The sequence below is a fragment of the Takifugu flavidus genome, chromosome 15 (genome assembly GCF_003711565.1).
Source record: "Takifugu flavidus isolate HTHZ2018 chromosome 15, ASM371156v2, whole genome shotgun sequence".
Taxonomy (NCBI): domain Eukaryota; kingdom Metazoa; phylum Chordata; class Actinopteri; order Tetraodontiformes; family Tetraodontidae; genus Takifugu; species Takifugu flavidus.
In genome coordinates, this window is record NC_079534.1 from 12,360,837 (window position 1) to 12,382,156 (window position 21,320).

At 47.8% G+C, this 21,320-nt stretch overlaps 1 protein-coding gene across 1 annotated transcript in view; it reads right to left on the reverse strand.

Moving 5' to 3' along the window:
- Positions 1 to 21,320, reverse strand: part of LOC130538396 (microtubule cross-linking factor 1) — a 30,683-nt gene that overhangs the window by 2,210 nt on the left and 7,153 nt on the right. The window contains 12 exon segments of the mRNA XM_057055891.1: positions 2,941 to 4,468; positions 4,598 to 4,674; positions 4,934 to 5,245; positions 6,853 to 7,098; positions 8,080 to 8,247; positions 9,366 to 9,503; positions 9,760 to 9,978; positions 10,498 to 10,593; positions 12,055 to 12,201; positions 15,145 to 16,369; positions 16,371 to 16,522; positions 16,782 to 16,841. Coding sequence (XP_056911871.1) covers positions 2,941 to 4,468; positions 4,598 to 4,674; positions 4,934 to 5,245; positions 6,853 to 7,098; positions 8,080 to 8,247; positions 9,366 to 9,503; positions 9,760 to 9,978; positions 10,498 to 10,593; positions 12,055 to 12,201; positions 15,145 to 16,369; positions 16,371 to 16,522; positions 16,782 to 16,841 — 4,368 coding nt within the window.

A 21,320-nucleotide genomic window follows, 5' to 3' on the forward strand; every position in this document is an offset into this window, starting at 1 on the left:
TTTTTAATGTTGATAATGTTGAGAGCACCACAGTTCCACAGTTCATGCAGCCTCTAATCACACCAAAGGTGGACGACATGTGGCCTTTTCCTGCCATCGCACATAAAGCTGGCCAAGATATCTGCGAGCGAAGGCTCTCGCCCCTGCGGCTCTGGCCTCATTTTGGGGAAAGGTCATGTCGTCCACCTTCACATATAGTTTTTATGCATTAAATGTTTACAAGAGTTCAGGCAACAACACTGAAGACTGCAACACAAAGAAGTTGTCAGTGATGGTTCCACCTTGAAAGAGAAATCCACCTCCAAACGGTCGTAAATCAGGCATTCAGCCATCTCATCAACCACTCAAAGGTTGTTCCAATATTTGAACTGGTTTTGGCATCATAAGTGCATCAAAAGGAATTGTGCGTTCAATAAACTCAAGTAACGGCGTGTCACAAGGTGGATTTTTCTGCTGAGCATGTAAAATGGACCAATAAACCAGTTAAACCCCAGCAAACAGCAGGAAAGAGAGTAGAACTTGACCATCATCTTCATTTAGTCAGAGAGATTTGTTAGTGGGGAGGGAGACGACCGAGGCGAACTGCAGGAGGAATCATAGACCGACAAACGCACACCACAGTAAACGTCACAGTCTGTTCGTGATGGACACACGGCGATGCAAAGACGAGCTGGAAAAAACCCAAAATGATCCATACTGAACTCTACGGATCCCAGCAGACAGTTAACCTGCGCTGACGAATGTGGAGAGTCTTCATATGTTAACGACCTTCATCGGTGGCGACACAGTTCGGCGTGAAACGCAGCCCGTTCCCGGACGCACAAGTCACACCAACTGGATACAACCGAATTCTAAAGGACCATATAGGCAGTTTGCAGGGTCCACTTGAGGGCCAAATCACCCGACTGCACGTTTCATTTAAGCTGGGAACTACCTCAGCTCAAAGCAGGCTGCCATGAAAGCCAAACTATGGGCGCCCGATTTCATGAATCTTATTAAAGGTGCAGATGTTTACACCAGGGTCCAAATCCGGCTTTGCCATCAGATAAGATCAGCCTTTCCTTTGGTTCCTGGTTCACTGCAGCCTCCAGCAGCTGTGCACACGTCTCGGAAGTCACGATAACAGTCATTAACCAGCTTTGCACCGGGTTTACGATACAGCCGCGCTATTACGGGTCAGCTAACGAGTGTAGAGACACAATCGGGCACTGACTGATGTCAAAGGGAGAGTGGTCACATGACCAGACCTTCGATCATGTCAATCACTAAAGGTGCCATTCATACATATCAAGTGTATTTTTAATCGCACTACTTATAAGCCAATTATCTCCATTTTGTCCAGATTGATAAAACATTAAAAAAGGTCACATGTTCAACCCGCTTAGGGGTTGAAGACCCAGCAGACCCTTGCCTGGACAAAGCCCTTCTCCTTGAATTTGATGTTCTATGGGCAACAATATTAATCAAATCAGAAGCTGTTTTCAGCTCACTGACGTAATTACAGCTTAATAAATGTCCACTGTAACTGATTTCCGATCCCTTTGTTAATCTTCTAAAGCTGATTTTCCGAGTGCAGTCGTATAAGATTTGATTGCGCGATACCGCAACATAGATGTGATTTATGGTTAATGGAATAAAACATGCAGTAACACCATTATGGTCCTTTAAAATGGTCTTACTAAACAAAAAAAGAATATATATAAGAAAAACAAGCACAGAGCATGCATGTGTTAACATGAAGAAACAGGACTTTCTGACATCACTTCGATGAGTCGACACACTGTCACTCTGTTGTCCTGTGAAGCATGCATCTATGGAGAGGGTGTGGAGGAGGAGGAGGACAGGGGTCTGCAGGGCGTGAGGGGTGACATCCGTGTGGCTGTGGCTAAAGTTTGCAGAGGAGCAGAAGGAGGAAGAGGAACTTACATCATGGAGACAAGCAGAGTTATAATCCCCAAGGAGTTGTTAGTATTACAGTGTGGTTCTGGATCAGAGTACAGCGGATGGCGAGGGAGAGGGGGAGATAACACCCAGATGGGAGGAGACAAAGGGGGAGAAGGAGGGAAAATAAACGAGGAAATGTTAACCAGGTAAAGTCAGGTCGGAAAGGAATATAAATCATTTTATAGACAGCCTGTGGCAGATTTCAAAGACTTGAAAGAAACCCAAAGAAACGTTGAACCATGACTCTCAGTCAGTACAGTCTGGGGAAGTGTTACTACATGGTAATATGCCAATATTGGTATAATTAGCAACACAGTGCGGTATACATCCATATACTCTACATTTACATGCTACACTGTTAAATTGAAATATTTTTTAAAATATTTGTGCCGAGCATATCCACATCTGCAGTACAGAGTGTATGGCAGCGTTCAATGAACATTTGCTAACTGAAAATGTTTAACTGTTTAGCTGATGATGATGGAGGACAATTCTGTGGGATTATGGTGCCGTCCACAGTCCAGTAGATGAACGTGTTCTTCTCCTGCTACCTCTCAGTCATTTCTTTTTTTCTTAAGTGTTGCTGAGCGGCTGGTAAAAACAGGGCCAGCTGGTGGTTCTTTTAGAGGACTCTAACAACCTCAAAAACCGGAACCATTTTGAATTTTGCCCTGACGATGGCCCCGTCGCTACACAACCCTACTGAGGGTTTCGTTTCCCAGTTGACTCAGTCATGCCTCAGTAGTAGCAAAAGCAATGAAATGAAAGCCGTACTGCAGTGATTGGGCACATGAGAAGACCCGAGAGCATCTACGTCACATAGAGCCAGGAAGGAAAGCTCAATATAGTCATCAAATATATCACCTTTACCAGTGCATCAGTCAGAGCTTTTCATCTGAGAAAAAGAGCATCGATATTCTCTGATTAGAAACAGAATATACCACATTCACAGGGCTGTAGGATGAAACAACCGATCCTTTCAGTTGGTATATTTACCTCCATACAGCCTGGCTGTCGGTCTGTGTCGGCCTGTCTGTTGTTGTCTCTGCTCTGTCCTCCGGCCTGCAGCCTCCGCTCCTCTCTTAAGTTCTGCTCCTGCATCTTCTTGTTCAGGATTCGGGCTGCGTTTTCAGCCAGCGTGTAGCCAGGCGGTGCTGAAAGGTCCTGCCGTATGCTCACCACTTCTGGGTTTTTGTCGCCTTGCGTTTCCACTATAAGCTGCACAGGACTGGGTGAGCGCCCACGAGCTGTCCGAAGGAATTCCTGCACGAGAACACCCTGAGGATGGCAAGGATCCATAGCGGAGGGAGGGCCAGGACGAGAGCGACTGGGGGACTTGTTGAACTTCTGCATGGAGTCGTAGGATGCCGGAGTGTGGTCAATGATGTTAAAGAGGCTGGAGAGTCCGTCATTGATGGTGGTATGGACGGGACTGTCACGAGTCGTGGTGGAGCGAGCCCAGGCGGACTCGCTGTTGCCTTTCTGCGGTGTGGTGGGGGTGGCGGTTCGACAAGCATTGGGTAGATCCACTTTATTGGATGTGGACAATTTCCGTTGGAGTTTGGGCGAACCGTACTTTGGTGAGCAGCAGGGACGCTCAAATTTGCTCTGGACAACAGGTGAATACTGCACCTTTCTCGTGTTCCGGGACGGCGAGGAAATAGGTGTGCCTCCGCCTTTTGGGGTGAGGCAGCGGTGGGGACTGCTGGTGAGGTTCCTAAGCAGGTCTGTTTGTAGGCCCACGCTGATGGTCTGGGTGGTCTGTGTCCCTCGTGTGGTAAATCCATTCGTTTGACAGGCAGTGTCCCGGACGACGGGACCTGGTGGGGAACGGATGGCGTTCCTCACAGAGATGGCCACTTCCTTCATGTCATCGCTTAAATTTCTAGAGAGCTGCAGGTCCAGTGGTGAAGCATATCCCACTGTGGGGCAGATGGGGGACTGGTTTGGAGATGTCCTTAATCCTCCACCCTCCAGAAGTCCGCAGGCCCACCTCCCACTGCTGAATACCTCATCTGGTCCATTGGCCCCCGCCCCAGCTTCCCCTCCAATCCTTGCTTTGGTCCCTTTGGCATACAGGTAGTCCGGCTCTTGGGCAGTTGGGTGCTCGGCTGCCCCAGTCCTGGAGGGGCTAAGGAGGACATGAATCCCACAGTTTTCTGCTCTCCCTGCACCATTGCCCCTCAGTGGAGACTTGTGGCAGTGGTCAGGGCTGCTCAAGGTGCTGGTGGTCAGGGTGGCGCTGGTGGTAAGAAACCAGGCCGGTGGATGGAATGGATCAAGAACGCGTTCCCCTCCCTGAGCCTCAATGGTCGATGTTTCTCGGGTGGAACCTGGACCTGATGGAGTCGTTGGGAAGTCCCAGCCCTTGTTGTTGAACTCTTCAATGTATTTGAGGTCATCTGGAGATAGAGGGGGGGTGACGTCATCTTGGACCTGTTCATCATTGCGAGTCTTGACGGGGAGGAATGGTGAGCTGTCCATTAAACGTTGGAAGTCGCTCATTGAGCACACCGACTTTGCTCTGTGCAGATAATCGATCAACAAAACACCCATCAAAACAGCTGAACCTTAAATAACATGAAGCCATTTGAATAGGTATCGCTCACAAAACCACAGTTGAAATATCAATATTCTTTTGCCATGAAGTCACCTGAGCAGACTCCCAACACCCAGCTCCTCATCTCCATGCTCAAGATCACCTTCTCCCTCTGAAATCTCATTCAGAGCCTGAAACACGAGACAAAAATGAAATCCCGCGAAGAGATTTGGTTCAACATTTGTAAAAACAAAATGTTTAAAAGTCCATCATTCTGAAAGGTTAATACTGAATGTATATGTCAATGCAACGTCTAATATTCACTGTAGACAGTCTGCAGTTGTACCATCCATCCCTTTTATAGTATGCTGTGATGAACTGCTAGAAATAAATTCCCAAAATAAGGTGCAATGGTGAGATCAAGAGTTTAAATTCTGGAGCTGGTGTTACCTCTTCCATGCAGGGGAACTTCTTCTCACTCTCCAGTCTGGAGGGTGGAGGAACCTCAAGGCCGCAAAGGGGATCTAAAGACAGCGCATCCAGGAACAGGTTTTCCGTTGGCCCTTTTAGCCTCATCACAGCCCCCTGCTCCTCCAGCATGGCCTCAGAATCAGAGTGGGAGCGAGTGGAAGACCCTGGGATTGGAGTGGATGTACAGGGGCGAGGTGACCTGGGAGTGACGTCCTGAGTGGAAAATACGCCTTCATGGTCCGAGTTGCCCTCGATGCCCTCAACTCGCCGTGTGGTCACCTCTCTCTGTAACTGCAAAATGAAGCACCATGAGCCTTGTGAATAGGTGCGATAACCTCAGTGAAGCTGTGTCTTTAAACCAAAGACATGGGGGGGTAACCTTTTTTTAGCAGACTGAGGAATCTGGTGGCAGCAGACACCACCAAAATCTATGGAGAACCCAGTGAGCTTGCAGAGGAGCACAAACACCTGGGCACTATCTTTAAAAATTTAATTCCTAATTCTAATTCCTCTAATTGAGGAGATTCTCAGGAAATGTCCCCAGAGGCAGTACCTCGTATACATCACAAGTGCTTCGGAGTAAATAAGAGGATCCTCCAGGCCTTCTGCTACTCTTTCATCAAGAGCGTCACCATCACTGCTCTAAGATCCTTGGAATATCTCTCAGACCCACATAGTGATAGTAGACTGAATAAATGAAGAGCCCTTTTTAATTTATTAACCCCTGGACCACCCTGCATTTGGACAGACAGCAGTGATTATGATCGACTGAGATGGACTCTTGTTGAAGATGGAGCAGCCTTACTGCGTCCTGCCATCAATATTGTCAATACTGAAAATAGCAAATCAGACTGTGCTGCCAGCATCCGGTTACAGTGACTCTACAGTGTTAGATTGGCCACGGAGTTCCTCAAGGTTCTCTACTTGGACCTGTCCTTTTCCTTTCTGGAAGCGAAAGAATCTGGAAGCGAAAGTCACAGAATCTCCTCATCATATTTACGATACTTCCCACTAGTGGTATTTAGTTTATTAGCGTAACACTTGTTACTTGCTACTCACAGTTGCACTTCAACATGGTTTTAACTGGGAGAAGTACATCTATGCTAAAAACCTATGCTCTGATTTATTTAGGTTATACTTGGAATCTCGGTGAAAGCATGTCAGTTAAAAAATTTAAATTATATGTGTATATTTTTCACCACACGATTAACTGCAAGTTGTAGTTGGTATCTTAAGAACATAGCTAGCTGCACATTTCTGCTACCTGACGAGTATATCATCACTTAAGGTGATGTGTTGTGGCGGTTTGTGGCATTTCATCGCCTGAGATGACGGCCACACCTTTGGCTGTGCTGTCAAGCTGTTGACCTGCTCTCTGTCACTAAATAATGCATCGCTGCTTCCTGCTGCATGTCTCCACTTAGTAGCGCATCAGCGTGTTTATTTTCTGATCAAAGTCTCGTATTTGGAGTGCGTTCCACCTCCTATCATTCCGGTTCCTGCTATCTAAGCTAATAATATATCTTATATTAATGATTGCCTCTTGCTCTGAACATCAAACACGAGAGAGGTGAGATGATACCATATTTCTAATTAACTCTTACAAAGGGCATCAGTTATTAAGGATGCCTTTGTGACATAATGGCTCTTGGCGTTTAATCTACGCAAGAACTTAACCCAAACACCAAAAGCATAGTGAGTAAAATCCTTCTGATACTTCAGCTGAGTTTTGTTTGAGAATCATATTTCTCCACTATAGAGTTGCCTGACAGTGAAATTTGTCAATGTAACAGCTGAAAGAGCTCTGAGAACTTGACAAGCGGATGTATAATATATGGACAACATTCAGCTTATCCAGAGCTGGTCACTCATCGCTCATCTGTCTGTGATCGTCTCACCTTCTCCATCTTGTGGTGGAGCTCCTTCGTGTTGGCGTCCCACTCCTGCCGCTCCCTGTCGAAGCGCTCCAGCAGGTCGGCCCTCTCGCGGCCCCACCTCTTCTCTCCGTGCTGCAGTTTCCAGCGGAGGTCCAACGAGCTGCTGTGACTCTCGGCCAGAAGACGCAGATGCTCCTCACGCTCCTGATTCAGGGTCCACTCGGCATCTCGCTGCGCTTCGCCCCGCGTCTTGCCACCTGCCTCCAACTAGCCAAAGAGCAGCAACACATTCATTTTTGGTTGATCAGCGTCAATGTTAAATCAGTAAATGGTACAGTGGCCCCTCTTCCTCCAGCGAACCCTCCTCCTCCTCCTCCTCCTGCAACATGTTGACCCATGTTATGTGAGCTAATGTGTTGGGCCACCACAACACCATCAGGATTTCCCAGTAAAGCGGTCGCTCCAGTGATGTAAAGGCCCGTACTGGTACCTCTTCAGACCCCTGCACGCTATATGTTGACGTATCATCGAGCAAACATGAGTGACGCTACATCGGTGGCGTGTTAATGTCGACGAATGGTGTGTGTCATGTCACCGGATCTCTGTGTAATGTGACAGAGTAACGGGAACAAATGTGACTGAGACCAGACCAAGACCACCCACTCCCACGGTGCTGTGATTGAGGGTTGTTTCTAGCCTAGAGTGACATATTAGCTCAGGAGCTGAGGGCAATAACACAGACAACACTGTTATTACAGCAAAATGGTAGAAAGCAAAGTGTGTGTAGACGCAAAGTTCTGTAGACGTTTACAGGCTTCAAGCAAGGTGTTGAAAGGACAGGAGAGTAGCATCGACACTAACACCGACTTCATCACTGGACACTGACCAGGTTATTCCCATAAACACACGTTCTTGCACCCTTAATTCTGTTGTGAAATCATACTAGATATCCATATTCATAGTCAGTCTATTTCAATATGTTGCCTTATTAGATTAACTAAACCTTATTATGCATGTACTTGTCTATTATTGTCCCAGCTCTGTTATGTTGGATGAACATATCTTCTATTCCTTTGATTTGCTGATTTAATGATTCACTATTTTATGAGAAAATGGCCCAAATGGGCTGGAATGGTGCAGCAGGGTTGTCCCAACATGTTTACTGTCACCTTGTTGAACGCTTTGCTAATTCCCTGCGCCAGATTGTGTCCTGTCCCTTTAAGGAGAATGCTGAGACGCCATCTGTACCTGCGCAACCTGGCACTTCATCTCTGCCCACTTGACCTCCCAGGCAGCTTTGTCATTGGCGTAGGCCTGCTGCAGTTGGCACCGCTGCTTCTCCTCCTCCTGCAGCTCCTCTCTAAACTCCTCCAGCAGCGCTCGAAGGGCCTGCAGCACTTTCCGATTCTCTTCGAGCTGCACAAGAGATTGAAGCACAAACCAATGAAATATTGAAGATCCAGGCGTATCTTTTTCTTGACCTCTTGTTGTAATCCAGGCTGGTGTCCTTTGCTTCCCTTTAAAGTCCTTGAGGATAAACCTGTTTCCACAGTGCTTGATAAATCACTTTGACCTGACTCCTCCATCCCCTTCCCCATCTGTCCCTCAGTGTCCATTTAAATAACGTAATGTTTAAGCACCAACCTGACTTTAAATAACACAAACGCTCACACGAATGGACACAAACGGACTGTAACCCCAAACATCCTTATTCTTCAATTAAAAGACGCTAGATTTTGATTATTGTGTAATTTATTTATCATTAATAAGCCTTCCATCTCTATAACTGTCTAACGTGCACGTGCACGCATGTTGGTACAAAGGCAGAAGGCTGACGAGGCCAAAATTATCGCTGAAGGCAGGAACAGATTTTGGGCATTTCCTTCCCCACGACTGATTTCGAAGGTCTGAGCTTTTGAAGGGACACTAACGTACTACTGTCACAAGACGTCCTGCCGCCGACTGAAGGCAGCACGCTGTTGCAGCTGGCCGCCTGTAGCTCTAGACGCGCTGAGCGTTGTTAATAATTCAAATCTACAAATCTGCATCTGCTGATCTGCTGCTGAGGAAAGCAGATTGCAAGGAGGGGGCTAATACGGCATCCAAAAACTAATAAAGAACATCAAGTTTGCTTTGCTCTTCATAGTTGTTGACTGATAAAAGTAACAACAGGAGATGACTGTACCAGTGAGGCCATCTGTACGCAGCATAATTACAGTCTTTAACTAGTTATCTAGGTCAGATCTGGCATCAGACATCAGGACTTCAGACTTGCCAGTATTCATTTGAACGCAATTAAAATGAATGAGGAAAATAATGACGTGCAAACTCCCCATCCAATAATATAGTTTTTAATTTGGCAGGTGTGTTAGCAGAATAGAGTGTAGTTTTCCTGCAAACTAAACACAGTCGCATCTATTTTCTTTTGTAATATGGAGTACTGATTATGGAATCATTGCTTAATAGCACTTATTGGCAACACGAACCCTCTGGGGAACAGTTTTGTCAGGTTCTGTGTGCACTTGTATCGGTACCTGCTGAGGAATCACGGTCCCGACCCCAAGAACGTCCCTGGAGGCCTGAGTTAAACCCAGTCTTTCATCTCGCGCTGGCTCCCCCTCTGTCTGCTCCGCTATCTCTCCCAGGTCTGGGATGCCCTCCAACTTTTCAAACTGGGACGTGTGAAACACATAGAACAACATCAGGTGTTTCAGCTGAAGACAGGCGTCCATCCGTTTGACAGGCGCAAGACAAGACAAGAGCCCCTTGTTGAATTGGACCAGAATTCTCCTTTTAAGCAGAAGAAAAATGATAAATCCTCACCTGTGCACCATCTGAATCTGCACGAATCAACCTAGCAATGACCTCAGAAGCACAGAGCACCTTCTAAAGTAAAGTCTTCTCAGGTCCAGGTGACCAGGGACTCACCTCTGGCTGGGCTGTCTCCTCCTGCTCCTTGCAGCTGAGTCTCCGGCGCATCAGCATCGACCTGAGTTTCATGTAGAAGATGACAGTGTTGCGTCTGAAGAGGCGGACCTCCTGCTGCAGCGCTGCTCGCTCCTGAGTCCAGGGCGCCTCGTGACTCTGAAGCCCCGGCAGCTCCAGGCCGCCTTGGTGGCCCTGAAGATGTAAATGCTCGTCTTCCTGCTGCAGGAGTGTTGTTAAAAGAGACTCGGATGTTTTAAAGTGCTCACATATTCTAACAGGCAGCAGTAGCGTGGTATGATGCTGTAGCCACAAAGCCGATCGCTGTGTGTGTGTGTGTGTGTGTGTGTGCGTGCGTGTGAGACAGGTATGTTTGTACCTGTGGAGCCGCAGACTCGCGTTCTTCTGTTGCCACTCGCAGCTTTCGTTCATGATCCAAGCGAAGTGAGAGGTCAGGAGCGAGCGTTTCCCGGAGCTGAACCCACAATAACACAAAACAGCCTCAAATAAATAACATCCATTTAAAAAAGTCTATGAGGTGCAAATATGTCTACTTTTAGTCTATAACCTCGAAGAAAATAGTGTTTAATGCTGCACATGATGGCATATTTCACCATCGACAGCATCATCCTAGTTTTTGATTAAACAGACATGTTTGACTGAAGTCAGTTACTGAGCTCAGTGTGTGTGTGTGTGTGGTGTGTGTGTGTGTGCGTGTGTGTGAGACAGGTATGTTTGTACCTGTGGAGCCGCAGACTCGCGTTCTTCTGTTGCCACTCGCAGCTTTCGTTCATGATCCAAGCGAAGTGAGAGGTCAGGAGCGAGCGTTTCCCGGAGCTGAACCCACAATAACACAAAACAGCCTCAAATAAATAACATCCATTTAAAAAAGTCTATGAGGTGCAAATATGTCTACTTTTAGTCTATAACCTCGAAGAAAATAGTGTTTAATGCTGCACATGATGGCATATTTCACCATCGACAGCATCATCCTAGTTTTTGATTAAACAGACATGTTTGACTGAAGTCAGTTACTGAGCTCAGTGTGTGTGTGTGTGTGAGTGTTTGGGTGAAGAGGGAAGCAAGCGACGAGACGCTGCAAAGAATAAATTGCAACAGTATAAAATTAAATCCCAAAAATGGACATTTTTCCACTTGGATTTTAGCGTGGACGATGTGTTAAACCCTGGTTAACGTACTGTAGTTGCAAACTATGCGTTCTCAGTGCTTCGGTAGTAGACGTTTTAAAGCATATGAGGTAATTTTATATACATGTTGGCCATTTCTATGCTGCCGTCTAATGAAGTAAAAGCTGAGCAGTTCTGCGTGTGCTGACCCTGGATCACCTCCCTGTCAGCCCAATGTCAAATGCAAATCACGCAGGCTGACAGCGCAGAGTTAATCCCGCTGTATCCGCTTTTCCATTCATTCCCTTCACCTCGCAGATTATACAGAAAGCACATGGACAGAAAGAGCATGAATGTGCTGTAAGTGTAGCTGTCAGAGAAACGTGCAGCATCTCCGCTGCCAGGACTCTGCATTACGCAACAGTCGGAAACCTCGCAAACGCGCGGCAGCGATGAGGAAGCCGTCCCCGCCGCTACGGCGAACAGCTGAGTCACACGAGGGATCTGACGGGAACAAGCGAAAACCCCTGGAGTGTGCCGAGTGAGGACAGGTGGGGGCCGGTGTACTTCCACAAAGACTGAATTTAAACTTTGGAGGAGCGCTTCGACCGACCTTCTTCGCGGCCCTCAAATCAAAATGTTCAAGGAGAAATGGTATGGAAATAACAAGCGATAAAAAACCTTAAAGTAAAAGGAGAAAAATACCAAATGAAGAGAGAATCAGTCGTTGAGGGAGTGGATTCTTGTTGTGGGACTACACTGAGTGAATGGAGGTGCGTTCGTTAGACATGCTGGACTGAGCAGAACCCAAATCAGTGTGAAATCTCATCTGAAATATCCTTCAGATAACAATTTTCATCAATAAAATACAAGGAACGCCAGATTTTCTCTTGTAGTGAACGTGGGCTGGCCGACTCCTTAGAGCAGCCTTGGCCCTGCCTTCTGTGGTGAACTCCAGAAGCTCCAAAACCAGAACAAACACCGGAGCAACGTTAAATATTAACAGGTTTAATGACCCTCCAGGGGGTCTTACCACAGGAGGGGGGGTCGGCTGCTCCACAGAGAAGAACCCAACACAGACCAATTTACATTTGATTGTAAAGTGATTAGAAAATAGAGTCCAGTTTCAGCTCAGTCCCATCGGTGAAGGGAGGAGGGAGGAGGCACTGACCTCTACACTCAAAGCCAGGGGCCTGTGGTACCTAGTGAATCCTGTGGCTCCCCTGCTCTGGGCCTGACCCCCAGCCTGGCTCTGGCTCTGGGACTCCACGCCTCGCTCCTGTCCTAGACGCCACTCCAGCTCATCCCTCTGACCGGACTGTGAGTGACGTAGGGTTGGAAAGGGCAGGGGGAGGGGAGTGGAAGGTAGGGGATGTGAAAATGTATGGGGTGGGGGAGGGGGCAGACAGGTGTAGTGTACGAGGAGGGTGGGGAGTGGGGGTATTGGGGCAGATGCGTGAGGTGATTAATGGAGAAAACAGACAGGAGACAATGTGAGGGGACAACAACAGAAAGTGAGGGGGGGACAAATAAAATAAAAAATGGGTAAAGGCGCTAAAATCCCCCCCAAAATAAAAGACTACGTGGAGAAAACTAAACAGACTAGAGTATGAAGAACAGCGCAAAGAGGAAGAACAACTTAAAGATGACAGCGTACGAGAGAGAAGAGAAGAGAACGAGAATGAGGATGAACAAAATCATGGGCTGAAACATCTGGTGGGAACACAAAGAGGAACAAAGAGAGGGAACCGGGGGGGGAAAGAATGCAAAATACCTGTTATGAAGCGCATGCAATGAGGGATACATGAGTCTAAACCAACATCTGAGAGATACCGCGCCAGACCTGCGGAGCACCAGCTAGCAGGTTAGAGGGTTTTCAACACAACCCTGTGAGTCAAAGAAGCAGGGAACTAAAGGAATGATGATACACATCTTATTCTAACAGGTTCAACATTAAACAATCATACCTGCAGACAGAAATGAGCAACCGTCACGAGCGGAGGGTTGGCGCGCCAATGAATCAGACTCCGTCGCAAAGGCGAGCTGTGATTTCACATCCGCTCACGGAGGAAAAGGCGCAAAAGGTGCCACTTTAAGAGAGGAAAACGGAGGAAATCCGGGAGCTACCAAGTGATCTGAGCACTTTTTGAGGGAGCGTCATCAAAAAGACTTTAAAGGAGGGTGTGTGAGTTATTTGCCTCTGGATTAGGAGCTTTCTTACACTGTGGGTTATCAAAATCTCGGTATTATGAGAGATAAACGCAAAAAAAAGATGAGTTATGGAACTTTGAGGTTAAATTGAAATCACTAAACTTCTCTACTGAGGGTGTAAATATCACCACGGCTGTGCACAGAAATGCCGCTGCGCTCACACGGTTCCCTCCATTCACTGCAGTATTGCACCACTGGTTAACGCCTCCCAGAGGACAAAGAACTTCCTGTTTAGCAGATCTGCTTTGAAGGTACGAGAGTTTTGAGCGAACCACCCAGCGTCCACCACAAAAAAAAAAAACAGACAGTTGGAGAGGAGCAAAGCAGAGACGTGGCCCCACGTGCATGGACAAAGCTTCAGACGCTGCAAAGCGCAGTGAGGTGAGTTTGTGGTGTTCCGTAACGCCGCCCAGATCTCCTCAGGCGACACAGAAATGACCCCGAAGGACTGAGGGCACGTTATGCTGCGCTGCAATACAACTCTTGCTTACGCAGCACTTTTTTTTAATTAAGAAGAGGTTATTTTAGAGACTAGTATGCATATTTGCATTTTGTCCCCATGGCAACAACATTTGGAATCCCGGGTGAATGTAGGACGAACATGATGTTCACACTCGCGGCGAGATTGTCTGCACGAGTGTTACATCCCAGGCTACTCGTGTCAGGAATCGAGCCAAATGGAAGAAGCTGCGTCCGTATCCGAAACGCTCATACCGATGGCCCTCAAAGCCCCCCCCCCCCCGGTGGAGCGGAGGAGCGTGGGTGCGGGAAAGAGAAGGCGGACGGGGCGGCTGATGATGCACATGGAGATGCGGAATGTGAATGTGGCAGCGGCGAGAAGCGGCAATGGTGGTGCTGGTGGAGGGAGGCGGCGGCAACGGTGGCCTCAGAGTGACATCCTGAGCGCCGGCGTGGCAGAGCTGGGCGGTAACTCGTGCTGCAGGGGCCTGGAACCTCACTTTGTCTTTGTGTTAGCGTCTAATTCTATTGGACCAGTATGAAATGAGTCAAAACTCGTGCTGGAGTCGCTGACATGGCTGATGGTCTTTATGAAAGAACATCTCTGTACTGGTGGAGCTGATTATGTGGTTGAAATCAATGTTTTTGAGCTAAAACACTTTCTAAAAAACACCTTTTGGGTTCGTTCGTGTTGATGAGAACAAAGTCACCACCGAAGTAGATCTTCCAGAATGGATATCGCGCATCTGACTCATCTCATTTGTTATATTTTGACTTTATTGTCATAAATTTCCGACTTTCTGATCAATCTATGACTGTAAATTTACAATATCATCAACATCAGGACGTTGAAAACTATTTAAAAAAAACCTGGACTCGGCCTCGGATAAATTTGTGCACGTTTCATGTTAATTTACAACCTTATTCTTGCAAAATTATGACCTTTTTTCTCAGTTCCCCCCCTAAAAAATTCAGAGTGGCCTTAAAACACCTTCTTAATCAAGGGTGCGTGGATCAATTAAAAAGCAGTTAGCAGCTAGTGTCGCTAAGAACAGACCTGGGAAGAGGGTGAAGAGCTCAGGAGTCGATGTTGATGAGCTCAACAGTGATTTCTTCACATTTTTAGACTAACAAACCACACAAACCGACGAGAGCAGGACCCTCTAATGGTGAGAGAGGGATAAATGTGACTAATCCAGGGTGAGTTCTGCTGAGAAACGGCATCTTATTGCCCTTAATAAGCAGATTTTTTTGAGTGTAGGTCAAAGTGAAGGGTTTTTTTGTTAGGTTTAAGTGATCAGTCCCACTTGGGGCCATTTAGGCTTAACATAAATTTCACATTAACAAATTTATTCTGCATCTTTATCTTGTTTGTGGGTTTGTTTACCCTGCAAATGGAACGATTCCATCCACGGCTGTGTTAAAAGTACCGGTAATTAAGCACGATGGCGTTTTCCAGCCTCTTGTCCCGACTGTGGCCAGACATCAGAGGTCTTGAGGACGGAGCAACATGCTAACTTGCACGCTAACACACCCATGCTCATTCTCCACGAACAGAGAATTCACGTTAGAAATCATCTACTGAACCTACCTGGAAGTCTGTGACCAGGTCTCTTCCGAAGGTTCCGATGGGAGAGTCCCGGGACATGGAGGTGACGGTGGACAGGAAGCTGCTGGACTCTGTGAGGTTGGGCATAGGGGAAAGGTCCTCCGTCCTCTCTCTCAGCCCCTCACCTGCTCGGTCCATCTTCTCCGTGAAGATGTGGAGCTCAGTGCGAAAGGCCTTCATGCGCGTGTTGATGGTGTCCAGGACTTGGGTGTTTGGTTTGTTTCCCGAAGGTGTGCCCCCTTCCAGGCACTCTCCTGTCGTTACCAACAGCCTGCCCTCGAGGATCAGGCTGTCCGTGTCGTTGATCAGGCGGTCCACCGTCCTCCCGAGTCGTTCGGCTTCGCGCTTGACGTTGCCGAACGACTCCCGCTCTTCCCTTCTGCGGTTGGCCAGCTCTGTGGCGCTGAGCTCGCTGCCATCCGAGGGCTTGATGCTTCCCAACCCTGAGGTGGTTCCAGTTTTCTCAAACAGGTCTTCCGAATCACTCTCGCCCCCCACAGGGCCCTCTCTTTTGGGGTGGAGGAGGAGGAGCCGACCGGCCTCTTCCTCCTCGGCGGCGTCTCGCCGACCGGCGTCGCTGTCGGCGTCGCTGTCGCGCGGACTGCCGGTGCGGAGGCCCAGGTGCGCGGCCAGGTCGCACCGCTGGACATTCGAGATGAGGACTCTGTTCTCGTACTGCAGCTTCATAACCTTTCCGCTCAGCTCGTTGATCTGCATCCGTGCCGATTTGAGCTCCTCCATCATCATCCCGCCATTGCCGCCGCTCCCGTTGCCGGGTTTGAACAGCAGACCCTCGGCGCCCTCTTCACCAACAAGTCCGGAGCCGCCACCGAGGCCGAACTTGAAGCGATTGAGCTCAGACGTCAGCTGCCTGTTGTGGTCCTCGATCTCGGAGATGGAGCGCCGCAGCAGCTCGGCCTCCTCCTCCACGAACTGCAGATGCCGGCGCAGCTCGCTCGCCGACTCCAGCGCGTCGCCCCCGTACGGCGAGGAGGGCATGCTGGAGAAGGGCTCCCGGCCAAAGCAGTCCCTCTCATACTGACAGCGAAGGTCGTCGTTTTCCGCCCGCAGGCTGCGGTTCTCCACCTCCAGCTCCACAATCTTCCGGCCCAGGATGTTGGCTTCCTCCTCCACCAGCTTGAGCCGCAGTCGCAGCTCAGCCTCTCGCGTCGTATGAGGGCCGCCACCGGCGCACTCCGCCAAGGGGGGGACTGTCCACGTCTCCGTAGACCGACTTGTACTTCTGCAGCTCTTGCTCCAGCTCGTCTTTCTCACGGCCGAGCTTGGCCATCTTCTTCCTCATCAGGCTGGACTCTTCTTTAGCAAACTGGAGCTGACACCTGAGGTCCGCGCTGTCCTCCTGAGAGGGAGACAAATGAAACTTTCTAAAGATGAACACGGTGGCACCGGCGCACCCGTTACGACTGGTGGAAACTGGCGGTTCAGCAGGCTCCTTACAGATGATCAGATGCGCGACGTTAAAATCAAACGCTGCGTAATATCATCAAACCAGATTAGCTCTTGATGCTAATCTGATGATGCTAGTTTCTGCTATTTTATGTGCGTCGTGTCCTTAACAGACGATTTACAGGGACCATATGGAATCTATGGATGTTTACCTGAGAAGTGGATTTTTTGTCTTTAAAGGTTTCCCTGCTCCCTCGTCTCCTCAGCACAGTCTGCAATAAGACAAAAAAAGATCACATTATATTCAAGAGGGGTCATTAAAAACAGATGTTTAAATAATAATCCGACATTCTGGGACACGTTAAATAAAACTCTGCCTAAATTTAATACAGAGAATCCTTGTACTGTTAAAATTATGTCAGTATTTCCATATTCAAAACACGCCACCAGGCGCACTGGAAGAACCGAGTTTGCCAACATTCACATTACAGTTGTGACATCCGAACATTCAAATAAAGTATTCACATTTGTGCAGAGCTAAAAAGCAGCTGTTTTTAGCACGTCGAATTCTGTCTTCCAGCCCATATTAGAGGTCCTCTGCATTCTAACCCTATCGACCCCCTGTAACCATCACCTGCAGCTCAATAAGAACATGAGAGCTTGACTGGGAGGAGAGGAAATCAAGAGAAGGGTGGGAGGGTGGTGTTAAAGGCAGGATGCTGAGGTTTCCTGAGTAAAGCCTGGATTTAGTGTTTTATTCATCAGCGGGGCAGCTGTAGCTGTTTGAGACGACAGCGATGAGATGTAGGAAAACTCCTCACAGTAGAAGCTCTGCAGCCAGAATAGACCCAAGGGACAGAGTGAATCATTCGCAGCCGCCCGCACGGAAAGTGTGAGCCTGAACCTGTTTGGTCCAGGGTCGGAGACGGACCTGACTCAGGAGCTGGACCTGTGACCGCGTGGAAACTAAAACAGGGTTTCGTACGGCCGCCCTTCTGTAAAAGTCAGGTCCAAATGTGTTACATGGCATGAAAGGCTAAAGAGGAAATAAGTCCTAAGGAGCAGCTTCCCCTGCTCTTCATGTAGCATCAGGGTGCGTTTGATATCTGTCAAGGCGCGTCCGTGTGGGTGGCGCTTTAAATGAGAGACCGAGCAACACCGAAACTACATTTGCCAACCTCAGACTGAAATGAAACAATTTCCTTTTGCATCAAAAAAAAAAAAAATTGAACAGATTTAAAAGTAACATTAAATCCTGATTGTTTTTAATCAGACCGTGTTTTTAAAATATATGACCTTATATAAAGGAAAGGTACATAATCAAAGTCTTAGTTTATGCAACCTATGATTCATTTGATGATGACAAACGCTAACTGGGGTTTTTAGCTATTTACTGTAATTTTTGGCCAATTACAGACCAGATAAATGAATTCACACGCGACCTGAGCCAATCCCCTCCCCCCTCGGCTCTGTGGCCACACCAGTATCTCCAACACCAGCCGTGGTTTAATTCCCAGCCCTGGTGACAAAGCTAATCTCTCTGGGGAGACAGCGGATTAGACTACATCTTCTGTAAAGCCCTTCAGAATCCTCAAACAAACATGATCCTTATTTTCTGTACGTAGACATATAGTTGAGAAACAACAGTACGGTCAGAGATTAATATATAAATATAATTTCAACCCTCTATGTAGTGTCCCGCCTCCCCAGTCCTGTGTCTAAGGACTGAAGGTTGCTTCTCCCCATCTTATTCAATACATCCTGGCTCCATAAAAGCAATTAATGTATGTTCTCTCCCGTGTTCAGGTGTACTCTGGGATCCCTCGGGATCCCTGCATCACACTACTGTTAGTGTCCACGTCCAACTGGAACCTGCGTTTGCCTTTGAGTCGAAATAAAAGGTCAAAGAATAGAAGTTTTAATCCCTTGAAGTTGTGAGGATCAGCACAAATGGCCTTCCTTACCGAGATGACCTGCCCAAGTTTAGAAGGAACACACACTATGCTAACACCCTAACCTAAACCCAATTTTGACATCCGTCCTCACATTCCTAGTAGAATGAGTGTTTTGGTACCGACCATGTAACAAGTACAGGAACAGATACGCACACAGCTGCATTTCTTCCACTTTAACACACAATTGCACAGAAGCTCGCCACAGAAATAGCGCGCACGCACAAGCAGACAGGGGTCATTCATCTGAGCGCTGCTCTCACAGGCCTGCTGGCGCGGGTTAGCGGTTGTCAGGCAGTCATGTAGTCATGCAGGCTGGCAGGCAGCTTCAGCTGGGGTGGGAGTTGGCTGTAGCACCAGTTTGGCTGCTTTGATTCCCCTTGGCCTCAGATATCTTACAGGATTAGATGCCTGTAGTTACACAGGGGTTGCTCTAGGTACCAGAGTATACCCCTCCAGGCCAGAATATACCATTTATGAACAGATAAAACATTTGGCATCGGACATCGATGTGCTTTATTTTAATGTGCAAACACTACCGAGAACTTTAAGGAATCTGACATATTCAGCGATTGTGGTTTTCCTGGTTGAAGTCATAAAGGTCTGTGTGTTCAGAGCAGCGTCTCATGACAAGACCGATCCAGCCTCGGCCCCTTTAAGCCCGGGTGAACGGGGACTTTGGGTGGTGGTGCTCAACAGAAAAAGGAGGAACTGAGATTACGTTATCAAAACGGAGACGACGGCTTCATTGGAAGATAACTAACTATCATCTCAACCATCCACATTCCCAGGTGAACTGGTTTAAAGGTGGAACCCACTCTTGGAATGCACAACGCGAGGAACGGGTTTAACTGCTTCAGACGGAGAAGATCTGGGATTCGGCTTTTTGGCTGGATTTGCATCGAGCACTCAGACGGCGTCGTTTGAAATATGCATGTGAGACGATGCCTCTATGCTTAATTATTACCTCCGGCGTTACTCAGCAGAACCGTTATGGCAGTGTCAGGAGTGGCTACTACACCATTATCCTCAGTCCAATGTAAACGCGGGGAGGAACGGCAGAAAAATAAAAGCAGAGTAGCGACACACGGAGACACAAAACTCCAATGTTGGGAGGAAGTGGCTGTTGAATAAGAATGGGAACGGCGAGTGTATTTTCAGCAGCATCTATCCTCAACAGCTTGGCCTATTTATGATTGTGCTGAGAGTCTGATAAACCGGGCCGAGGGAGGCGTCTGGCTTTGGTAATGAGATTTGACAGGAAGTGTGGGGTGACCACCGAAAACGGGGACAGGAAGGAGGGCCGATGGCAGATTGGGGGAACGAGCACAAAAGGGGCTGGGATGGCCGCTGGATGCAGATAAACCCTCTCTGATATCGGATTTAGCCGCCTAAGACTCCAATACAACAGAATAAATATGGCTCACCCGTCAGGAGCATAGAGGCAGATTATATTAGCGAGATCTGAATGAACGAGCGCTCGATGCGGAACCTAATCCTTTTCGATAAATTGATTAATACGGCGCGAATAAGTGCGGTTTGATTTAATTTCCCCATCTGGGTGGTGCAGGTCTTTTCTTGGCTGCTGCTCCGTGATTTATAGCTCTGTCATTGTTTATGAGGGTGATCAATCTGTGGCCACCTGAGGTGGGGACCGCGCGAACGCAGACGCGCTGGAATTCAATGTTCCCTCAAAGAAAACAAAAACAAACAACCCTTAACCGGTCGAGGCTAACGGCATTAACATAATCCAGCAGAGCGTGCTAGCGCGCGCAGCAGCACCATGCGCGTTTCTCTAATTACGTTTTGATCGGCGTTGCTATAGGATCCCGCTGCAAACACGAGGCAGGCGGCAGGGCGGCGTGTCTGCACGCATCTGTCGGCGTAGCCGGATGCGTGGCAGCCAGACAGGCTGGATGCAGCTGAGGTCAGTCCAATGTCAGACCGCCCTCAGAGGAGCGCAGCATCTCGTAAACAGCCTGTGGCTCTCGGCCCACCCTGGCATTAATATCTGTCAGACGACCGCGGCGGCTGCGAGATCCTCGCTGTCTGAACCGAGCAGAATCTGCGGAGCCATGGAGACGGCGTCCCCGATGTCCACAGCACGCGAGGACGACTTCTCACTTCAGCGGGATGAAGTCGGCGACATCTCAAATGTGTCTGCTCTTGAAAAATCTGCGACAACATCGACGTCTATTGAGATGTGTGACAGGAAGACAACGTGTCGGTGCACATATAACATAGGATGAGGCGAGATGGCGTTCTACTTCTGAGGACCAGATTTATAAATTTAAGATGCCTGACATGAACCAAACATCCAGGCCGTCATCATGAAAATCAAATTAAGTCATTATTGGCTTAAGATCCACTCAAAGAAGGATCAGTCAACCTTTTTTTCTTTCTTGTAAAGCTAATGGAATTTTTCATTTATAACAAATCTCCTTAAAGCCTGGACACGTTTACCATTTGACTGACAGACAAGAAATATGAAGAAAAAAAAGAAAAAAAACAGAATAGGAGCTTCAGATTAACTGTGCTGCAGCAACTGAAGTCCTGAGAGGACTTTTAGGCGTGAAAGGTAGTGATTTAACTAATAACAAGAACTTGTTGTTGTGCTAACTGTTAAAATGTATATTGTCTAAAAGAAATGGCAGAGTTAAACTCTTATCTGTTGCCTTAGAAAGTCAAGATGTCCTCTCCAGCATTTAATGACCCGTTGCCTGGTTGAGTTGTCCATTCCTGGTTACCATGGTAAAGTCAGAATAAGCGAAATTGAAAATTCTCACACAGAAAAAGGGA